The sequence below is a fragment of the Idiotropiscis lumnitzeri genome, chromosome 17 (genome assembly GCF_059441095.1).
Source record: "Idiotropiscis lumnitzeri isolate Australia: NSW breed Sydney's pygmy pipehorse chromosome 17, RoL_Ilum_1.0, whole genome shotgun sequence".
NCBI lineage: Eukaryota > Metazoa > Chordata > Actinopteri > Syngnathiformes > Syngnathidae > Idiotropiscis > Idiotropiscis lumnitzeri.
In genome coordinates, this window is record NC_142407.1 from 9,386,342 (window position 1) to 9,404,307 (window position 17,966).

At 41.4% G+C, this 17,966-nt stretch overlaps 1 protein-coding gene across 6 annotated transcripts in view; it reads left to right on the forward strand.

Annotated features, from left to right (window-relative positions):
- Positions 1-17,966, forward strand: part of robo3 (roundabout, axon guidance receptor, homolog 3 (Drosophila)) — a 91,671-nt gene that overhangs the window by 68,667 nt on the left and 5,038 nt on the right. For all 6 annotated transcript variants that reach the window (XM_088280370.1, XM_088280371.1, XM_088280372.1 and 3 more), the window contains 16 exons: positions 1,586-1,710; positions 2,686-2,857; positions 4,296-4,501; positions 8,269-8,350; positions 8,912-9,080; positions 11,336-11,502; positions 11,582-11,703; positions 11,777-11,993; positions 12,398-12,522; positions 13,036-13,219; positions 13,386-13,625; positions 13,764-13,803; positions 14,683-14,822; positions 15,766-16,047; positions 16,186-16,333; positions 17,355-17,561. In XM_088280370.1, the coding sequence (XP_088136496.1) occupies positions 1,586-1,710; positions 2,686-2,857; positions 4,296-4,501; positions 8,269-8,350; positions 8,912-9,080; positions 11,336-11,502; positions 11,582-11,703; positions 11,777-11,993; positions 12,398-12,522; positions 13,036-13,219; positions 13,386-13,625; positions 13,764-13,803; positions 14,683-14,822; positions 15,766-16,047; positions 16,186-16,333; positions 17,355-17,561 (2,626 nt within the window). The remainder of the gene's footprint in view (positions 1-1,585; positions 1,711-2,685; positions 2,858-4,295; positions 4,502-8,268; positions 8,351-8,911; positions 9,081-11,335; positions 11,503-11,581; positions 11,704-11,776; positions 11,994-12,397; positions 12,523-13,035; positions 13,220-13,385; positions 13,626-13,763; positions 13,804-14,682; positions 14,823-15,765; positions 16,048-16,185; positions 16,334-17,354; positions 17,562-17,966) is intronic.

The window sequence follows — 17,966 nt, forward strand, 5'->3', positions numbered from 1 at the left end:
ATTCACTTCTTGTGTGATGTCATCACTGATTTGCACCAATTCCTACAAATGAAACTATCAAACTACTTCTAGGTTCTGAAAAAGATGTTTTTTGTTGCTATCCATAAATTCGGTATAATGCTGTAAAATGCATCATGAATTCAACATTGGGTGATTGGATTTGCTGCGCACAAAGATACACCTCTCTGAATATAAACCGTGTAGCTCGCTCGCCTGTGTGTATAAGTGTGGGGTGAAACCTGAATTGACCAACATGAGCGTGAGAGGGCATTAACCCGAGCACAGGTGTGCATGTAATGCATTGCATTAATATGGGACTGTGACAGCTGCCTGTCACACGGTTGTCTCTGGGGAATTCTTGTAGGGAGTGTGTGGGTGTTTGTGTTCCCTTTCTCCATGTGTGACAGCGTCAGAATTTTGCCGCAAATGACACGTTCAGAGTGTGGGTCGGGGTGCAGGGGAGGTGTGTGGCATCTGTGTTGGGGCACTTTGTCTGCCTTTGCTTGTGTTGCTTATGCAACAGATTTGAGCTGAGTTGGAGCACAGCATGTGGTGATGAGAACCACGGTAATACATATACGCTGACAGTGACATGTTGTGCCAATATTTTCCATGACATGAAGTCATTGTTTGTTGATGTATTTTTCAAACCCTTATTTTAATTACCCCCCATCTTTGTGCAATGTAAAAATGCTAATGTTTCTCTGTGTCCTGAATCTAAAGCTCAGTGTCGTCCCGCATGAACCCATTATTGCTAATTATTTATTACAGCCGCAGGCATTGTGCTCGTTTGCCTCCCTGAACTTAACATTGTTAGTATCCAGACAGAGCTGTGAAGAGAACCATAAACAGAATTTTAATAACCTGAACAGGCCTACAGTATTTCGAGCTGTCACTATATTTGGGTCAAACCCATGTCATGTCGGACAAGAGGGAACATGTTCAGGTGTTTGCTCAATTTTCTATCTGGCCTGTTAAACACTAATCCCGCATGTGATATGACTGGATTTAGTTGTATAGTTTTCCCGTGACGTTGCGCATCTTTGGACGCGGCCGCAGCCCCCATGTTCGCCATTGTAATTGTTTTTCTTTATATTTCTGTTTATTTATTTTTAAATGTATACAGCACGGGTGGGCAAACCTTTTGATTGGCGGGCCACAATGGGTTCTAAAATTTGACAGAGAGGCCGGACCAGGAGCAGATGGATGGAGTGTTTTGGTAACCTTACCTCATCGGAGAAAAAAAATAAATTTAATTTTAAATGAAAATGAACAAAATCTGTCTTTGACCCTACACAGTATTTAGAAAATAAAACATTAACAAGGTTTATTCATTTCATTTTTTTTTTTCAAATTCGGCGGGCCGAATTAAAAAGTTGGACGGGCCGCATGTGGCCCCCGGGCCGTAGTTTGCCCACGCCTGTCCTAGATCAAATGAGTTTCATATGCATTAAAACTAATTAAATTAGCTGATTTTAGACATATATGTTCGTCAACATTTCGTTGTTTCACTTTCTGGAGTGACCCAAAAGTCTTTTTTTATTTTATTTATTTATTGATTTTTTTTTTTACCTCTGCTCTTCAGTGCCCCCTCAGATTCTTGTGCGGCCACGGGACCAGATCACAGCACCAGGTCGCACTGTGACCTTTCTCTGCGGCACAAAAGGAAACCCTCCACCGGCTGTCTTTTGGCAAAAAGAAGGAAGCCAGGTAAAAAAAATGCTTGTGATTGTTTTGAAATGAGTTCATAAGTAGGAAAAACAAATTGTTAAGGTTGTTTTCTCCTTTTCGCCCCGATTTGATCTTTTGTGCTGGGAGTTTTTGCTCTATGACGAACTTGATAACCCTTTTCTTAACCCATCATTATTTGCTTGGTGTGTGTACTGTGCGGCATGACACTCACCCACACAGATGCACACCTTCAAACCATTTTCTCCACCCCGGCTTTTACTCAGCATCAGAGTGAGCGTCTGCTTCGGCTTGCACCGCTACAAATGTGAACATGTGTGGGTTTGCACAAGTGTGTGATCAGCTTTCCAGCATGTTGGAATGTACTGAAAGACCTGATGAGAGTGTGTGGGTGCTGCGGCGAGGTTTACAGTTCCATATCTTCGTGGGAAGATTGCTATCGGATGAGAATTTATGGAGGAGAAGAGAGCACAAGGGAGGGAGACGAGTGATGAAAAATCATAGAGGAAGATGACACAGCAGGAATGTTGCGTGGAAAGAAATTTAAATCTAACTGAAAAGCTTTTGTATGAAATTAATTGACAAAGTAGAAAATGACGGACATTTTTGCGACAATTGTAGTTTTATAGTAGATTAGATTGTAGGGCACACAATTTAAAAAAAAAAAAAAAATGCATAGCCCGGCAGTTCACATTTGTCTTAGTGGACAGGAGACTTTGGAATAACAGCACAGGTATAGGATCCTTCAGTCTAAATATTGTAATGAAAAGTCTCTAAAAGTGACACCCAAAAATATTTACTACTCTACTAGTAGAATAACAATGTAAAAAAAAAAAAAACACACAGCGGTAGTCATTCAAAGTTCCTCCAAAATAACCTGCGAGCAGCCACCATTCGCTCAAACCAGGATTGGACGAACAATCCTGAACAAATGGAAACACATCCAACAACCTAAAATTAATGTGCATGGCGGATTTTTTATTTTTTTTTTTCCAGATCCTGCTGTTCCCTATTCAGGAACAGTCGCAACAAGGCCGTTTTTCTGTGTCACTTAGCGGTGAGCTAACCATCATTGATGTCCATGCCGAGGACTCCGGCTATTATATTTGTCAGGCCATCAGTGTGGCGGGCAGCATACTTACAAAAGCCTTATTAGAGGTGGAAAGTGGTGAGTTTTATACTGACACACACACACACACACACACACACACGCACGCCTCCACACAATTCTATGTGTGCGTAACTACAAGAAATTCTGTTGGGCCAACAAGTTTGAGAGCAGGCAAGCACTTGACTGTGCCGCCGACTCCCCCGCTTCCAAAATAGTCCAGTATAATAATGCACATTTTTATTAAATGTACCTGTTGTCCTATTCCATGTTTTTGTTTTCTGTAACAATTTGGATCGCAGTTAGATTTTTAGCTGAATATGGTACACTAGTGCATGTTTTTGTTACTCCCCAAGATTGGACCGGCCATTCGTGAATTGTCCCGGATTTCCCGGTGGCCACCACAACCATGCTCGAGTCGCCCACCTCTGATTAAAGCTCTGCCAAGTGTACTGAGAAGCACAAATCCTCTTTTCAATTGGTAGAGAGATAGTTTGTTCCCAAGAAGCAGATTTGTTTGATTGTTTCAATCGATTTGGGGAATGAAGTTGGCGCCAACATGTTTTACTTCTACTTCCAAGGTTTACAGATAAATTTCACAATTGAACTGGATCAATACTTAATGACATTAAGATACGACAAATTACTCCATTAATACATGGGATTTTTTTCCCCCCCACTGGTTTTTAGATTACAATTTTGGATTGACACTGTAAACATCACCCGCTGCGCTGGAGGCATAATGCTTAATCTCCTTTCGATGTACGCTGATGTTAAGTCAAACATCCTTCAAATCTGTCTCAAATTAAAATACCCCTCCCCCAAATGAGCAGACCTCAGGGGTTATCTGATGTAATCAAAGCAGACAAGTGGTGAAGGCACTATGCAAATAACCCAGCTGCAACATATGCTAGCTCCCCTCAAATCGGGCTTTAGTCCGGCACCACTCTTGATGGAATTTTCACATTTTGAGTTGGTTCCAGAAAAATCCTGGATTGGTTGGCGGCCAATTCGACAAAAAAAAAACAAAACAAAAAAAAACATTCAAACTGAAATGCATTTATTATTATTATTATTATTATTATTACCTTTACACATGAATATGTAAATTAGCATAAAAAGTACGACGCCCCTTCCACCATTTGTCACCAAAGATGTGTTCAGGGCCCTTGAAACCGGCCGTTCATCCCGGCTCTCTTGTTCAACACTCCCAAGCAAGCAGATAAAAGTGATAGCTCTGTATTCATTATAACAGAATGGTTGGTGCAAATTTTCTTACATAGCGAAGGAATTCAAATGTATCTGGAAAAATGCCAGATTGTATAAAATGTGGCTGTCAACGTCGTTTCTGTGCAACTGGCATTCGAGTCCAGTGGGTTGGAGCTTTACCAAAGGCTATCACATTAATCTAGCCAGATGGTTTGCTTACTAACTGTCCTTGAATGACTTTTGAAGTAGTTCTTGAACAACTTTGTCATTCATCTTTGAAATTCCTCAGCACCTTCAGATCGTGTTCCCCCCATCATCCGGCAAGGACCAGCAAATCATACGTATGCGCCAGGTTCGACCGCGCAACTCCACTGCCACGTCATGGGGAACCCTATCCCCAGTATTCAGTGGGAGAAAGACGGCCAGAGGATTCTTGCGAATGACGATCGAATCAGTCTGATGGAAAATGGCACCTTCCAAATTACCAATCTTCAGGTATGAATAATCTGTATGTTGTTTTTATATTAGCGTTGCTTCCAAATGTTGCCGACCGCCATTGCCAACAGATATTTTTTCCTCGTTAAATGTACCTGCAGCTCTCTGTACAATGATTATATTCATTGTAAATGTCAAATCATCATTTTGTAAGTCACTGAATAGGCGGCGAAATTATAACCGTGAGACCTGATCGTCATGATAATGATTATGTAAGGCCATTAGCAATCGTTTGTACTTTTGCACTCCATGCTAATGAAACCCATTTGGCTCATAAGTCCCTCTTGGCTAAGAAGCATCACCTGAGGTCACAGCAGCATTACAGCGACTTTAGGAGACTCAGAAGTTGATTGATTGTGACTTTTTAATGACTAACGATCATTGTGACTTGTAATTAAATTCTCAGTTCGTCAGAACATTTGAGACCCGAATGGAAGATTGAGCCGGAGATGAGCTTCGGCGTGTTATGCCGATTTTTATTTCTTGTGCAATTAAAAGTGAGCGCTAGTGATAAATGAAGCGTCAAATCTGCTTCATGAACCAGTTGTAGTATTTTTGGACTCCAGTAGATGGCACTCTCGGTTCAACGTTGGGCTGAAAGCACACTGACTTGCCATTTTTTAAACCCTTTATTTAAACCAACAGTGCCATCGACAGGACTCAAAAATATAACAACTGGTTCATGAAGCACATTTGAAGCTTCATTTTCCCATCACGAGTGAGCACAACTTAACTTGTTAGTCATCGTGATTTTCGAACTCATCCATAGATATTGATAGTGTGTCACCAAATTCAATCCCAATCTGTTCCAGATGTGGGTTCAATTCCCGTGGTGTTATGATGTTTTCAATAGTTAAATATTTATTTCATTAATCTGTTCCAGGTTTGCCCTCATATAACCATTACTGACTAGATCAAGGTCCGCCTGATCAATTTGAATGGAATGTTCTGATTATTGACTGACAAAAGTCTTTTGTCGACTTCAGAATTCATTCTGCTGTTGTCATGATGAGTTACAATATCCATAAAGACTAATAATCCCGTTCCAGAAGCAGCCCAAGCCATGACATTATGAGTTTATGTGTCTAGTCTCTGTAAACTCTTGGAAAAATCCAATCTTGCCTTCTTTTTGGTGATGAGTGGTTTTCACCTTGTGGTATGGCACGTATATTTTCTTCTCCTGAAGTCTTAATTAAAGATGTAACTCCGGTATTTATCCAAAACACACTGCCAACACAACAAAGGACTTCAGGGGGGAACGTGGAAGGTCTTAGACTGGCCAAGTCAAGCACCTTAACCCGGACCTTAACCCAATAGAGCATGCATTTTACCTCTTGGGGAGCAGAATGGAGGGAGATTTAAAAAATAAATAAATTAATTCATCATTAAGAAATCCAATCTAATCCTGAAATAATACATGTAAATAAATCAATTGAATCTGGATCCTGGTCTGAGAACAGATGGTGGGATTGTTCCCCAGATGCTGGCTGTGAGATACCATTACTGTAGAATCGTTGCCAGACATTCATACCGCCGATGTCCAAACAAGGATCCAAAATATCCTGGAATGAAATTTAAATGTGTGGTTTTTGCAGCCATTCTGGTAAACCATGTGTCTAACTACCGGCCCACTAGCCACATCTGGCTTAGCAAGCATTGACTACATCCATCCCGTGGGCCAATGCGATCCACTTTGTGGAAGTCGCCCGTGACTTTTACCATATGGTGTCTTTGCGATTTTCTTTGACATTTGCTTTTCTTTTGACACACTTAAGTGCTTTCTTAACCCTGCAAGATACCAGCGTTGCATTAATAGCATTTTAACTCATACTTTCAATGCAGTAGTCAACATCCGTGTTTTTGGGACATATTTCTAAAGCTCTCTATGTAAAACAGATTCTCCATTTAGCTTGCTGTAATCTCTCTGGCCTCACTCCATTATAGTCTCATCTCTTCCTCTTAGCTCATCCATTTTTCAGCAATCTGGTTCACGCAGGACCCGAGCCGCTGGCTTTGATTAATAGTTAAGTGTTGCGGTACTTTACCCCACCCACCTCTCATGCCAATTCCCCATCCACCGATCAGACGGCACCATCTGGGGACCTGCTTTGTACGCCCTCAGATGGACACATCATTAACCTGCCCACAAGTTGCCCCAAGGTTACGGCCTGGAGAAAGTGAGTGAGGGCAAAAGGGGGATGTTGTGGGTGAGACCTTTTCCCTGTCCTGCAAGGCACGCTTACAAGCCCTTCAAAGCGTGACTAATGCTTCTGTCCGTGTTAATGATGAGCCGGCCTCCACAAATTGGAGAAAATGGTTAAACGTGCAATCAGCTCCATTCTGGAGGTCTGCGGCCTGCAATTCGGTTCTGGTGCAGGCGGTGCCATGAATTGATGTTTTCTCACCTGGATGCTCTGTACGCTGCCGTAGTTCTTTAGATCATTACTCCATTATGTTTTAACGTGTAAGTGTGTGTTGTCCTTGTTGACAAGTTGGTAGAAAAGATCAAGAAGGGGCCCGAGAAAGAGCCCTGGGGTACTCCAGAGGAAGCGGGGATGGATGGGGGATTTTTTGAATTGCAAAAACTGGATCTGAAATTAATCTGCGTGAAATGGTGTTGAAAATTGCTGACTAGACCAGAGTCATCAGATTTTAATGGTAGGCGTGTGGAAAGAAGAGGTGGCAGGGTGGGGCGCTTGGCAGGTAGGCGCTAATTACAGGGTTGAAAGCAGACTGGGATTGCTCATAAAAAATGAGTAAGCAAGTGAGGTTGTAATTGAGCTAAAATGTTCGAAGTTTGCTGACATTAGCATCCGAATCAAAAACTGGATGGATGGATGCAGTTTTGAATGTTGGAGTCCCCACTGGTCCAGATCATTCATAGAATTGCAGACACCATTGTCAACTTTTTTAAGGTTGTGACAAGCAACAGGCTACCACTTTTGAGGAACACCAAAGCGACGAACGTGCCTGCGGAATTCAAGGTGACCTCAGACATTTTATTGATGCTTTTTAGCCCAGTATCTCTCCTGGTGTCATCGACTGCCTGTGTCTATTGTCAACAAACTGCCACAAACAAATACGCAGCCAAATCTATATCTGAATAATATCACCGCTTTAAACCGAAGCAATCTCTTCGACTTCAAATGGGAATCTGTGTAAGACCGAATATCTTTGCTTTTTGTAGGCAGTTTTACGATCGGTATATCTTCTGCCTTGTGCCTAAAATCTCTTGCACAGCGCTTGTGTGCACCAGCGAGTAGATTTATCGGGCACTTCATAATTTTATTTGCGTGTGTCCTGTCCTGAATACTAAGTAGCTGTTAGGTTAAAAGACAGGTGCCTCAGAAATTTCTAGAGTTCTAACTGGTCATTAAAATTCCGTCTTTGATGCTTCTTTTAAATCTCCGGCTCTGGCAGCGAGGGATTACTGGAGATGCGAAGCATAAAAGACAGAAGCTTGACTTTAACCTCGGCTTCAAATTTTGTGTTATATAGATATCTATATTATATGTGTATTTTTATTTTATTTATTTTTTTCTGCCTTCAACTTTTCAACCAGCGTCAATGAAAACGCAGTCACCTGCTAGGCCGTTAATTAGGGCTTGATGTTCTGCCAAGTTCCTCGTAGCTCAACGGAGCCCAACGCTTTCTGCTCTGGAGAGATATGTCATTTTGTCACATCACTGCTAATGAGTACATATACACTAAAGCGCGGTCTCTTACTAAACTGATGACACACGCATCTTTTTTTTTTCTGTTGCCAGGAAACCGACTCCGGCGTTTACACTTGCCTGGCTGCCAGCTCTAGCGGTGAGACGAGTTGGAGTGGAGTGCTCACAGTTAAAGGTGGGTTGTCTCTGCAATGCTTTAAATATATGCAAATGTCTCCTTCATGTCGCATGTGGATTGAGATAAGAAATTTATAATGTATTTAATACACTGATGATGTTACATCTTAGTAAAAAGATTTTTAAAAAAGGAGGATCCAATGAGTAAAAAGAAAAAAATATATAAACACAGCAGTAAGGAGAACCAAAGGAAAATGAAAATAATATCTAAAGGAAACGGCGACGGAAATTTTAAGAGAGATTTGTTGCTGTTGGTAAATTCATTAATGCTCAGGTTTAAATAAAATGAAGATTCCCGCAGCAGTTGCCATACGTTTGCAAAAGAATTATTTCAGTTAAATACACGTGCCGCAGCTATGAGGCAGACGTGCTCACCACTATCCCGACATGCTGTGCGTCACATGCTTATTCAAGCAACTCCGGCGACTGCAGTGAAGCAATTGAGTGCAAATTACAGCGACAACACAACGGTGCTTCAAGTGAAAGTGCCAATGCGGCGTTGATTTCAAATGTTTCGTCCTCACAATGCTTTTATTTACCTGCCTCTTCTTGCTTCCAGAGAATGCCGACTCGTCAGTTGCACAGACCGCCGAGCCTTTCCAGTTGCCCGGTCCGCCTCACAAACCCATCGTCACAGACGTGTCCAAGAACAGTGTCTCTCTGACATGGCAACCCAATGCTCATGAGGGAGGCGCTGCAGTGACCTCCTACATTGTTGAGGCCTTCAGGTGACTTTTAGCAATGAAAAATGTTTTCACGCTTTGACTTGTGCTGTCAGTTAAATGTGAACGTAATTGATAAGAACGACCTCTAACGCCAAGTGAGAACACACTCAGGTGGGAATGTTTTGTCTCTTACGTTTTGGAAATATTGCAGTTGCAATTTAGATTTTAATTCATAATTCTCAAGTCGTTCCTTAATTGCAAAGAAGATTGTGGACTGTACTTTTGTTCTTACAGTCGTAGCTATTGCCTTTGTGGAACTGGCAATATTACATAGTTGGCTTTATTAATGCTACATTTAGCATTGTGATAATTAATAATAACAGTAGTAATATTTTAATAATAAAATAATAACCAATAATTAATAATATAATTACTTAATAATAATAATAATAATAAACAATTTCCCATGGTGGAAGTTGCCTGAGTTGTGTACAGGCAGAGTGGAATGCGTCACAATTATATAAGCCATCCATACTATACACAAATATACAATATAAACCATCCCACGCATACATCTTGAGCTTTCTGCAATAAATAATTATCTAATTACAATTACGTAAAGATTTTTTTTAATTATACATGTGTGGCTCCAACCAGCCAACAAGAACAAGAGAACGGAAAATATGTTGACGTCGTTGAGCGCCAGCTTGTGAGGATGCATTTGAACTGTTTGCGTCAAGGCTGGCTCAGACCACCCACCACTGATGTTGTTTTCCCCCCCCCCCATCTGATTTTGATTCGTAACCACAACAGTCCAGGCAGATCTCATTTGTGCAAAACTGAAACACTTCCACACCGGACTTATACAGAGGTATAAAATTAGCATTTTAATAATCTGCCCGGACCAGTTAGCAGAATGTAGCAAATAGCCACATATTGTGTGTTTTTATATTTCTCACTTATTGAGAGACTCACTGCCTTGCCTGTTTTTTTTTTTTGTTTTTTTTTTTTAAAGTTCTTGAAGTATTTCACCACTGGCACAAGATGAAAAATGACAAGTCATGTTCCCTCTTTGTAAAAAATTGGCACTGTACCACAAAGACCAACCGTGCCCTTGGGGGATACATCTAAAAGTGTCAAACAAATGGATAGGAAGGTCCTTGTGAATCTTCAGTCGTGCCAAGGTGATAATAAAGTCACGCAGAAACGGTGAGACCAGTGAAAGCGGGTATAAGGTTGGAGGAGAATGACTCTCAGCCCAATGACAAGGTCGCCTTTCCTCTTAACGACAGCGTGTCCTTTACAAGCCGCATTAACATTATTCGCCGCAATAACAAATTGTCTCATAAGTAGGATCTCTTGCATGCAGGAATTTCTCTCAAGTGGTCAGCTTTAGTCGCATCTGTTATTGTCACACAGATTCCCAACCAGGGTGTTGTGGAGGAGTAAAAGTATTATTAATGCAGATCTTTATTCGACTATGCTTGCCTGCAACATATAGAATAATTTATGGCTTGCTGAGAGTATATCACCTCCAGCACTCATATTTGAGTAAACTTAGACTACTATATACCAATAGTAGGGCTGTCAAAATTATTATTTTTTTTAAATCCACACGATTAATTATTTTATCTCAGTTAACTCAGTTTTATTTACTTCAAAAATAATTTGCAAATATTGTACCATATTAACAGTACATCTTTAGCACATCATCTCAGAACAAAACACTGTGCTTAAGTTACCACTAGTTTAAAAGCTTCGCAAAAAAATTGTGGGAGAAAAGTTGCGATTAATGGCGATTAATTACGGATTATTTGTGATTAATTAGTTAAAAGTTTAATCATTTCACAGCACTAGCCAATTGTCATACTTTTTGTGTTTTTGTTGTGCACCATGGCATTTTTCTCATGAAAAATGCGTGCCTTGACTCAATAATGGTTTGGAAACACTGGTTTACCAGATATAGCGGGAGCCAAAAATAACTATTGCCTAGAGATCTTCCCATTTCTTGTTTAATGGTTCGGCAAATTAATATTGCAAAACACGCGCACTCACAGAAGCAACGTGCAACTATTTGTGACTTGAATAATTGAATATTTTTGATACTCAACGCCTCAAGTGAAACGTTACATCACACACGATGCAAGTCTTAAGCAATGATTTGTCTGGGTGGACATTTTAATATAAATGCAATAGCAATACATCCTACGGCATCAGCTCCGTCGAATCGCAAGAAAAGTGCACGTCGGGTGGCACGTTAATCCTTGTGTGCAGTTAAACATTCGAAACATAATTTGTTGTGTCATCATCTATTACAGCCAGTCAGCCGGCAGCACTTGGCAAACTGTAGCTGACATGGTGAAGGTGGAAACGCACACAATCACTGGCCTCCTTCCCAACACCATCTACTTGTTCATTGTCCGAGCTGTCAATGCTTATGGCCTGAGCGACCCGAGCCCCATCTCGGAGCCTGTCAGAACACAAGGTCAGTCCGAGGAGCCTCGCAACGTGAATTGTGAAGTCGACCGAACTGTGATCTTGATTTGCATGTGCGTTTGGCTCAGATGTGAGTCCCACCGGTCAGGGAGTGGACCACAGGCAGTTGCAGAGAGAACTGGGGGAGGTGGCGGTCCAACTGCAAGAGCCCATCAGACCCACCACATCCTCAGTCCGAGTCTCCTGGGCTGTAAGTCTCTTCATTTATTTTCTCGTTATTCCCGGCAAGGTCCTCCATGATTCCATATCATTTCTTCCTCCAGGTTGATCGTCAATCTCAGTACGTGCAGGGCTACCGTCTCTTTTACCGGCCCCGTGGGGGAACATGGCTTCTCCAAGACATCAATTCCCCGTCTGAGCGCAGCACTGTACTTACCAACCTGCTTAAAGGAACCGAGTATGAAATAAAGATCCGACCTTATTTTGACGAGTTTCAAGGGAAGGACAGTCACACAATATTGGTTCGAACTCCAGAAGAAGGTAATAAAGGAATATCATGCCCCGCAAGTTAAAATTGGTTGATCCAAAATTCCGATAGTCGTGTTACCCACCCTTATAAGATGCACTTCTACTTTTTGTCTTGATTTAGTTGATATTATAATCACACGGTATGCCTCAATTTGTTCATATTACAGCTTCATTTGCTATTAACTCATTTAATCTCAGAAATTTTCTCGAGAGGAAACCCCTCAATTCCAGCGTTTTTCTGGATTTTAACTGATTTTGCCAACAGAACATTGTAAAACAAGGAGTAATGGTGCAAAAAAAAAAAAAAAGGCAAAGACGTAAAAATACGTCTTCGGGAGGCGGGGACTACGTTTTTGAAAACGTATATGTATGTCTTATGGATCGAATGAGTTAATTTTTTCCTCCTGCCTTTTTAGTGCCTAGCGCCTCGCCAAGAGCTGTGACAGTGGCAACGGTGAAGCAAAGCAACACCTCAAGCATCATTGTCTCATGGGAGCCTCCACCCAGTGACATGCAGAACGGCATCATCCAAGAGTACAGGGTAAACACTTCTGACGTCGCCGTAGCAAACCGGTGCAGATTGCACGCAAATACACGACAACACCACAGTGACAACATGACAAAAAAAACAAACAAAAACACGCAGAACCTCTCTGCTGTGACATATTGGGCTGCAGCGAATCGGGTCCTCATAAGCCCCTGTCCAGACTGGTTTACATTTCTCCCTCCTAACATTAAGCAGCAGACCAGTAGATGAGACAAAATGGTCCGACTGATATTTCGTGAACCGGCAATCATCGGTTGCATTCCTGCCGAGGTGATAACATACAATTGCGCCGCAGTCGTGGTTTTTTTTTTAAATTCTTTTGAATACAATGAATGTGTTACACGTGCATGTGTTACATAATGGCAAGATAAACATTTTGGGCAGAAAATAAGTGTACATAGAAAAACACAACTTTGTCCATGAAATTGTCCCTTTGTGTTTGTCGCCATCCATTGCCTTGAAAATTTATCAAAGAAAATAAATGTTCCCGTCTCTGTATTTAAACAGGTTTGGTGTGTGAGCAGTGGCAACAACAACCAGACCCGCTACTACATCAACAAGACAGTGGAAGGGCACACTTTGTCCACGGCGTTGAAAGGCCTAATGCCCGGCGTCCTCTACCAGGTGGAGGTGGCAGCCGTCACTGGTGCTGGTGTCGGCACCCGCAGTCAGCCTTTGCCTGTCCTCATCAGTGAGTCCAAAAGTGTAGAAAATAGAAACATTCTACAGCAGGGGTGTCAAACATATGGCCCACGGCCTGGATCAGGCCCGATTTAATACGAGAAGATTTGGTGAAGTATAAAAATAAGTACATGTTCATTCACTTCTCTTGTTTTTCTGTGATGTGCTTCTCCCAGAGATGGCAGCTGAACAGCCCTCTGTGGCAGGCGCCACCGACACTGGCGACGACAGCGGGGAGACCAACGTGAGTCTGGCCGAGCAGATCACTGATGTGGTCAAGCAGCCGGCGTTCATCGCAGGCATCGGCGGAGCCTGCTGGGTCATCCTCATGGGCTTCAGCGTCTGGATCTATTGCCGACGCAAGAAGAGAAAGGAGTTGAGCCACTACACTGCTTCTTTTGCTTACTCTGCAGCAGGTTAGCATCGTTGCAACACACACGATGAAATATACATACGGTATTCATTATTAACGAGGTTGTTTTAGGAAAATATATGTACACTGACAAGTGAATGTCCAGTAGTGTAGTTGGCGTCTTTCTCTTTTTCTTCTGCAGTTGGATTTCCTCATGGAGAGGGATCTGGACACAATGGAAGGTAAAAAAAAAAATCGAGCATTTATTGTTTGTTATATTCTCTTTGTTGTACAGGTGATCGAGCATACAACAGGTTTTGGGCCACATTCCGGTGCATTTTTGGTGCTTGGTTTGTGGATAAGTAAAACCTTCTTCTGCATTTTAGTTGATCTTATTTAGTGTACTGAATTATTTGTTTCAATATTTAGATGCGCCCTATGTCGCCCTATTTGCTCTGCAAAAAAAAAATATATATATATATATAAAATATACGTATATATATATTATATATAAAAATATATAATATATATATATATATATATATATATATATATTTTATTTTTTTTTATTTATTTATTTTTTCCCAAAAATATATAAAACTCATATTTTGCTCATGTGCATGTAATTTGTCCATATAAACTGCTTTTTTGTTATACATGTGGTTTGGAAGTGTGTGGTCCCTAGTGGCACTGATGAAAAGTTTGAAAAGCGTCCCCCCAGAATTTAAGTTTCCCATCCCTATAATTAGATTGTCAGTCCATAATGAACTCAAGTATTGACGTGTATGAATTTTGCTTTAATGGTACAATTCTTGTCTTAAGTGATCTTGTGACGAATGGTGCTATTTTGCTTTTTGATAGATGCACCACAATAACCCGAGCCGTATTAGTCCGTGACATAAACCCATCGCTAAAAACCAAAAATCCAGAGTGCCTACGGGCGAATTGTCCCATGCAGAGCGTACCTCATCCCAAGAATTGACTTCTACTCGCTCTCCTGCTGTCTTTGTTGTGCCCGCTGCTTTTTTTCCAGCTCTGTTCCCATCTGGACGGTGGTGGATGTTGTTGTGTCACGCCCCGTGTTGTAAATGAACACCAGAATGTGTGTGATGTCTCTGTAGGCCGGGCGTGCTGGGAGGCAACATGGGCAACTACCCGTGGCTGGCAGACTCTTGGCCCACCACCAACTTGGTCCACAGTGGTAAAGAGGCTGTCAACTGCTGCACCACCAGTCATGACACAGCTGAGCGATACTACAACGGTACAAAGCTGCTTACATTCAAAAGCGATGTGTCGGTTTGATTTTGTAACAGCTTCTGCTGCACACTTTCATAGGCTGTGTTCACACGTGCAACTTTTTTTTTTTTGGGGTCTGTGCCACAAAAATATATTTATTGCCCCCATTTGGTCCATTGGTTTACTTATCATGTACTCTCGCATTTTTCTATGATCAGATCAAAGGCTGCACCGTGACCCGTAGTTTGGATTGGATGATAGTAAAGAGCTGCTTTGCATTACATAGTAGTTTGTTTTAAATCAGGGGTGGGCAAACGTTTTGATTGGCGGGGCACAATGGGTTCTAAAATTTGACAGAGTGGCCAAATCAGTAGCAGATGGATGGAGTGTTTCGGTAACTTCACCTCATCGGAGAAAATAAATACATTTAATTTGAAATGAAAAGTGAACAAAAGCATAACAACAATTTCTATGTCTTTGAAAAACCACAGTATTTAGAAAATAAAACATTAACAAGGTTTATTCATTAAATTTTTTTCAAGTTTGGCGGGCCGGATTAAAATGGTCCCCGAGGCCGTAGTTTGACCACACCTGTTTTAAGTGAACATAATGTAGTAAATTCATGCATCATGTATGAGTTTGAATAAAATGTGTTTCTGTAAGAGATGCAGTTGCATGGACACATTTTCCGTTTTCTGTTTTGCGCTGTAACGAACCGCGCCACGCCTCCTCCTCCTCCTCATCTGTCCTCGTTTTTGTACGGGTGAGGAAGAGTAAGTCGTGAGTCATATAAAGCACGGGTGTGTCATGTAAATTCAGATACATATGGGGAATTTCTATACGAAACGCTCATAATGTCTTTCGATGAATATAAGAACTATTGATGAGACATACATCCGGTTAAATGTCTTTTAAAAATGGTACATAAATACTGTCGTAAGCCTCTACTATTTTCCCACACTGCGTAGAAGCCGGCATCTCCAACTACCTGAATCAGACGGAAAAATGCAGCATGAGCGGCTCCACCGAGGGTCCCATTTACAGCACTATTGATGCCACAAACGAGGATCTTCACAGCTTCACCTACGCCCAGCACACCTCAACCACTCCCTATGCCTCCACCTCCATCATGCCCTTCTCAAACCAAATGCAAAGCCCGCCCCATGGTGGCGAGCAACAAGACGATGGCCACTGGATCACCCAACCGGGACCCTCTGGAGCTCAGTATGCTCAACCAGATCGCTGCAATGGTGAGGACTAAAGACACTTGCATTTGTCATGCACATCGCTTTTTAAATGAAATTTCTTTGCACCATGCTAGGGTTGGACCCACTAATTGAGATCCCCTGGGAACTAACTTGACATTTTTAAACTTGCGTATTTTCTAGGTAAGCCGAAGCAGAAGGCCATGGGGAAGGCTGTCAAGACGCCATCTCTGACATGGATGGAGACATTGCCCCCACCTCCCCCACTTGGAGAGTTGGAACAGTGTGAGCAGGATGAGGAGCCTCCAGAGAATGAGGACATGGACATTGGGTGAGTCGCACTTTGGCAATTTAGCTTAATAAATAAATTTTAAAAAAAATTACAATCAGGTGAGTGTTTCCACAATATGGAATATATTTGTTGTTTGTAGTTCAGGCTCTCACTCTCTCGTTTGGTACATTTACTCAATTACCTATACTTGATTAACTGGAAAAACTGTCTTAACGCAATACACTCAAGTGTTTTTACGAGGATGAAACGTCACTCTTACGCTGTTACATTTTAGCTACGTAGCGGAATTACAGATTGCATTTACCCCTGGATTACATATGTTAATTTTAATTTAAAAAAAATTTATATGTTTTTCTACCTGGTGAGCCTATTTTGCAGTTTGATGACTTTGAACAAAAAAAAAAACCATTCATTTCTTGTGTCCAAATCTGCCTTAATTACATAATTTTATAAATATTTAATTTATTCATGTTTAAGTGAAAGTGATTTTTTTTTGGGCATAGTTGCAAATTTCTGTTTGTTTTTATATTGAATGTGGCTGTGATGAAGAAAATAAAAACTCGGATAGTACTCACTTGTTGGTAGTAGGTTTTTTTTTTCACCGTGTACCAATTTATTCGTGCTCAAGTAAATATTTGACCTTTTCACTTTTTACTTGAGTCATATTTTCATGAAGAAATAATAGCCTTGCTGGAGTCCAATTTTTAGCAAATCTCCCCACCTCTGTTCAGAGCTGAACCATTATTTCAAATTCCAGAAAATGGGCCTGAAGCCTCTGGCAACATCTGTATTACCTTGGAACCAGTGGTTTTCTTTTGCTCTTGTTTCCAATGGAGAAAAGCAATAAAACTTACTTGCCGCTTTTACCTCACAGCAAAACTATCATTCATTATTGGTCTTTAAACCACAATTTCACCACAGAGAACGCAGAGTCTTACTCACTTTTCTCCCTTCAAGCCAAGACGGAATGTAACTCAGGAAATACTCGAATGGATCTAAATTCAAATTTGAAACGACCGATTTTCCCATCTGACTGAATAACTTTTCCTTTTCCTTGTAGCTCAGATGAAGAGTGGTGTCCCCCCCTCCCCGAGAGGACATATCTGATGGAGGGCTGCGAAGGCATCAACTGCCACAGGAACAACGCCTCCTCCCCGGCCACTTCTTACAGTCACCAGTCCACCGCCACGCTTACTCCATCTCCCAACGAGGAGACGCAAGCATCCCACGACGTGCGCCGCCAACAAGAGGAAAATCAGATGGCGCGGTACGTTGCGATGACTTATTTAGTTTCTGAATTCAAACCAAGACACAATAGTGCATCGCACGCCTGTTAAAGCTGTGCTGCTTGCAGAAAAAAGTGGACATTTACTAAAGAGAGTCATTTGTCCCTGAGTGTTACTGAACTGACGTGCGTAAAATATTCAATCCAATATATGACATTGAAATAAATTCGAAAGAAATTTTTGATGAGAAAATCAGATATTTGCTTGTTGCTATAGTGACCCTACAGGTATGGCGAGTATATTACAGTGTTTGTAGTTGTTTTGCAGGTCTGTGGTGGGCAAACTACGGCCCGGGGGCCAAATGCGGCCCGTTAAACGTTCTAATGCGGCCCGCCGAACTTGAAAAAAATTCAATGATTAAACGTTATTAATGTTTTATTTTCTAA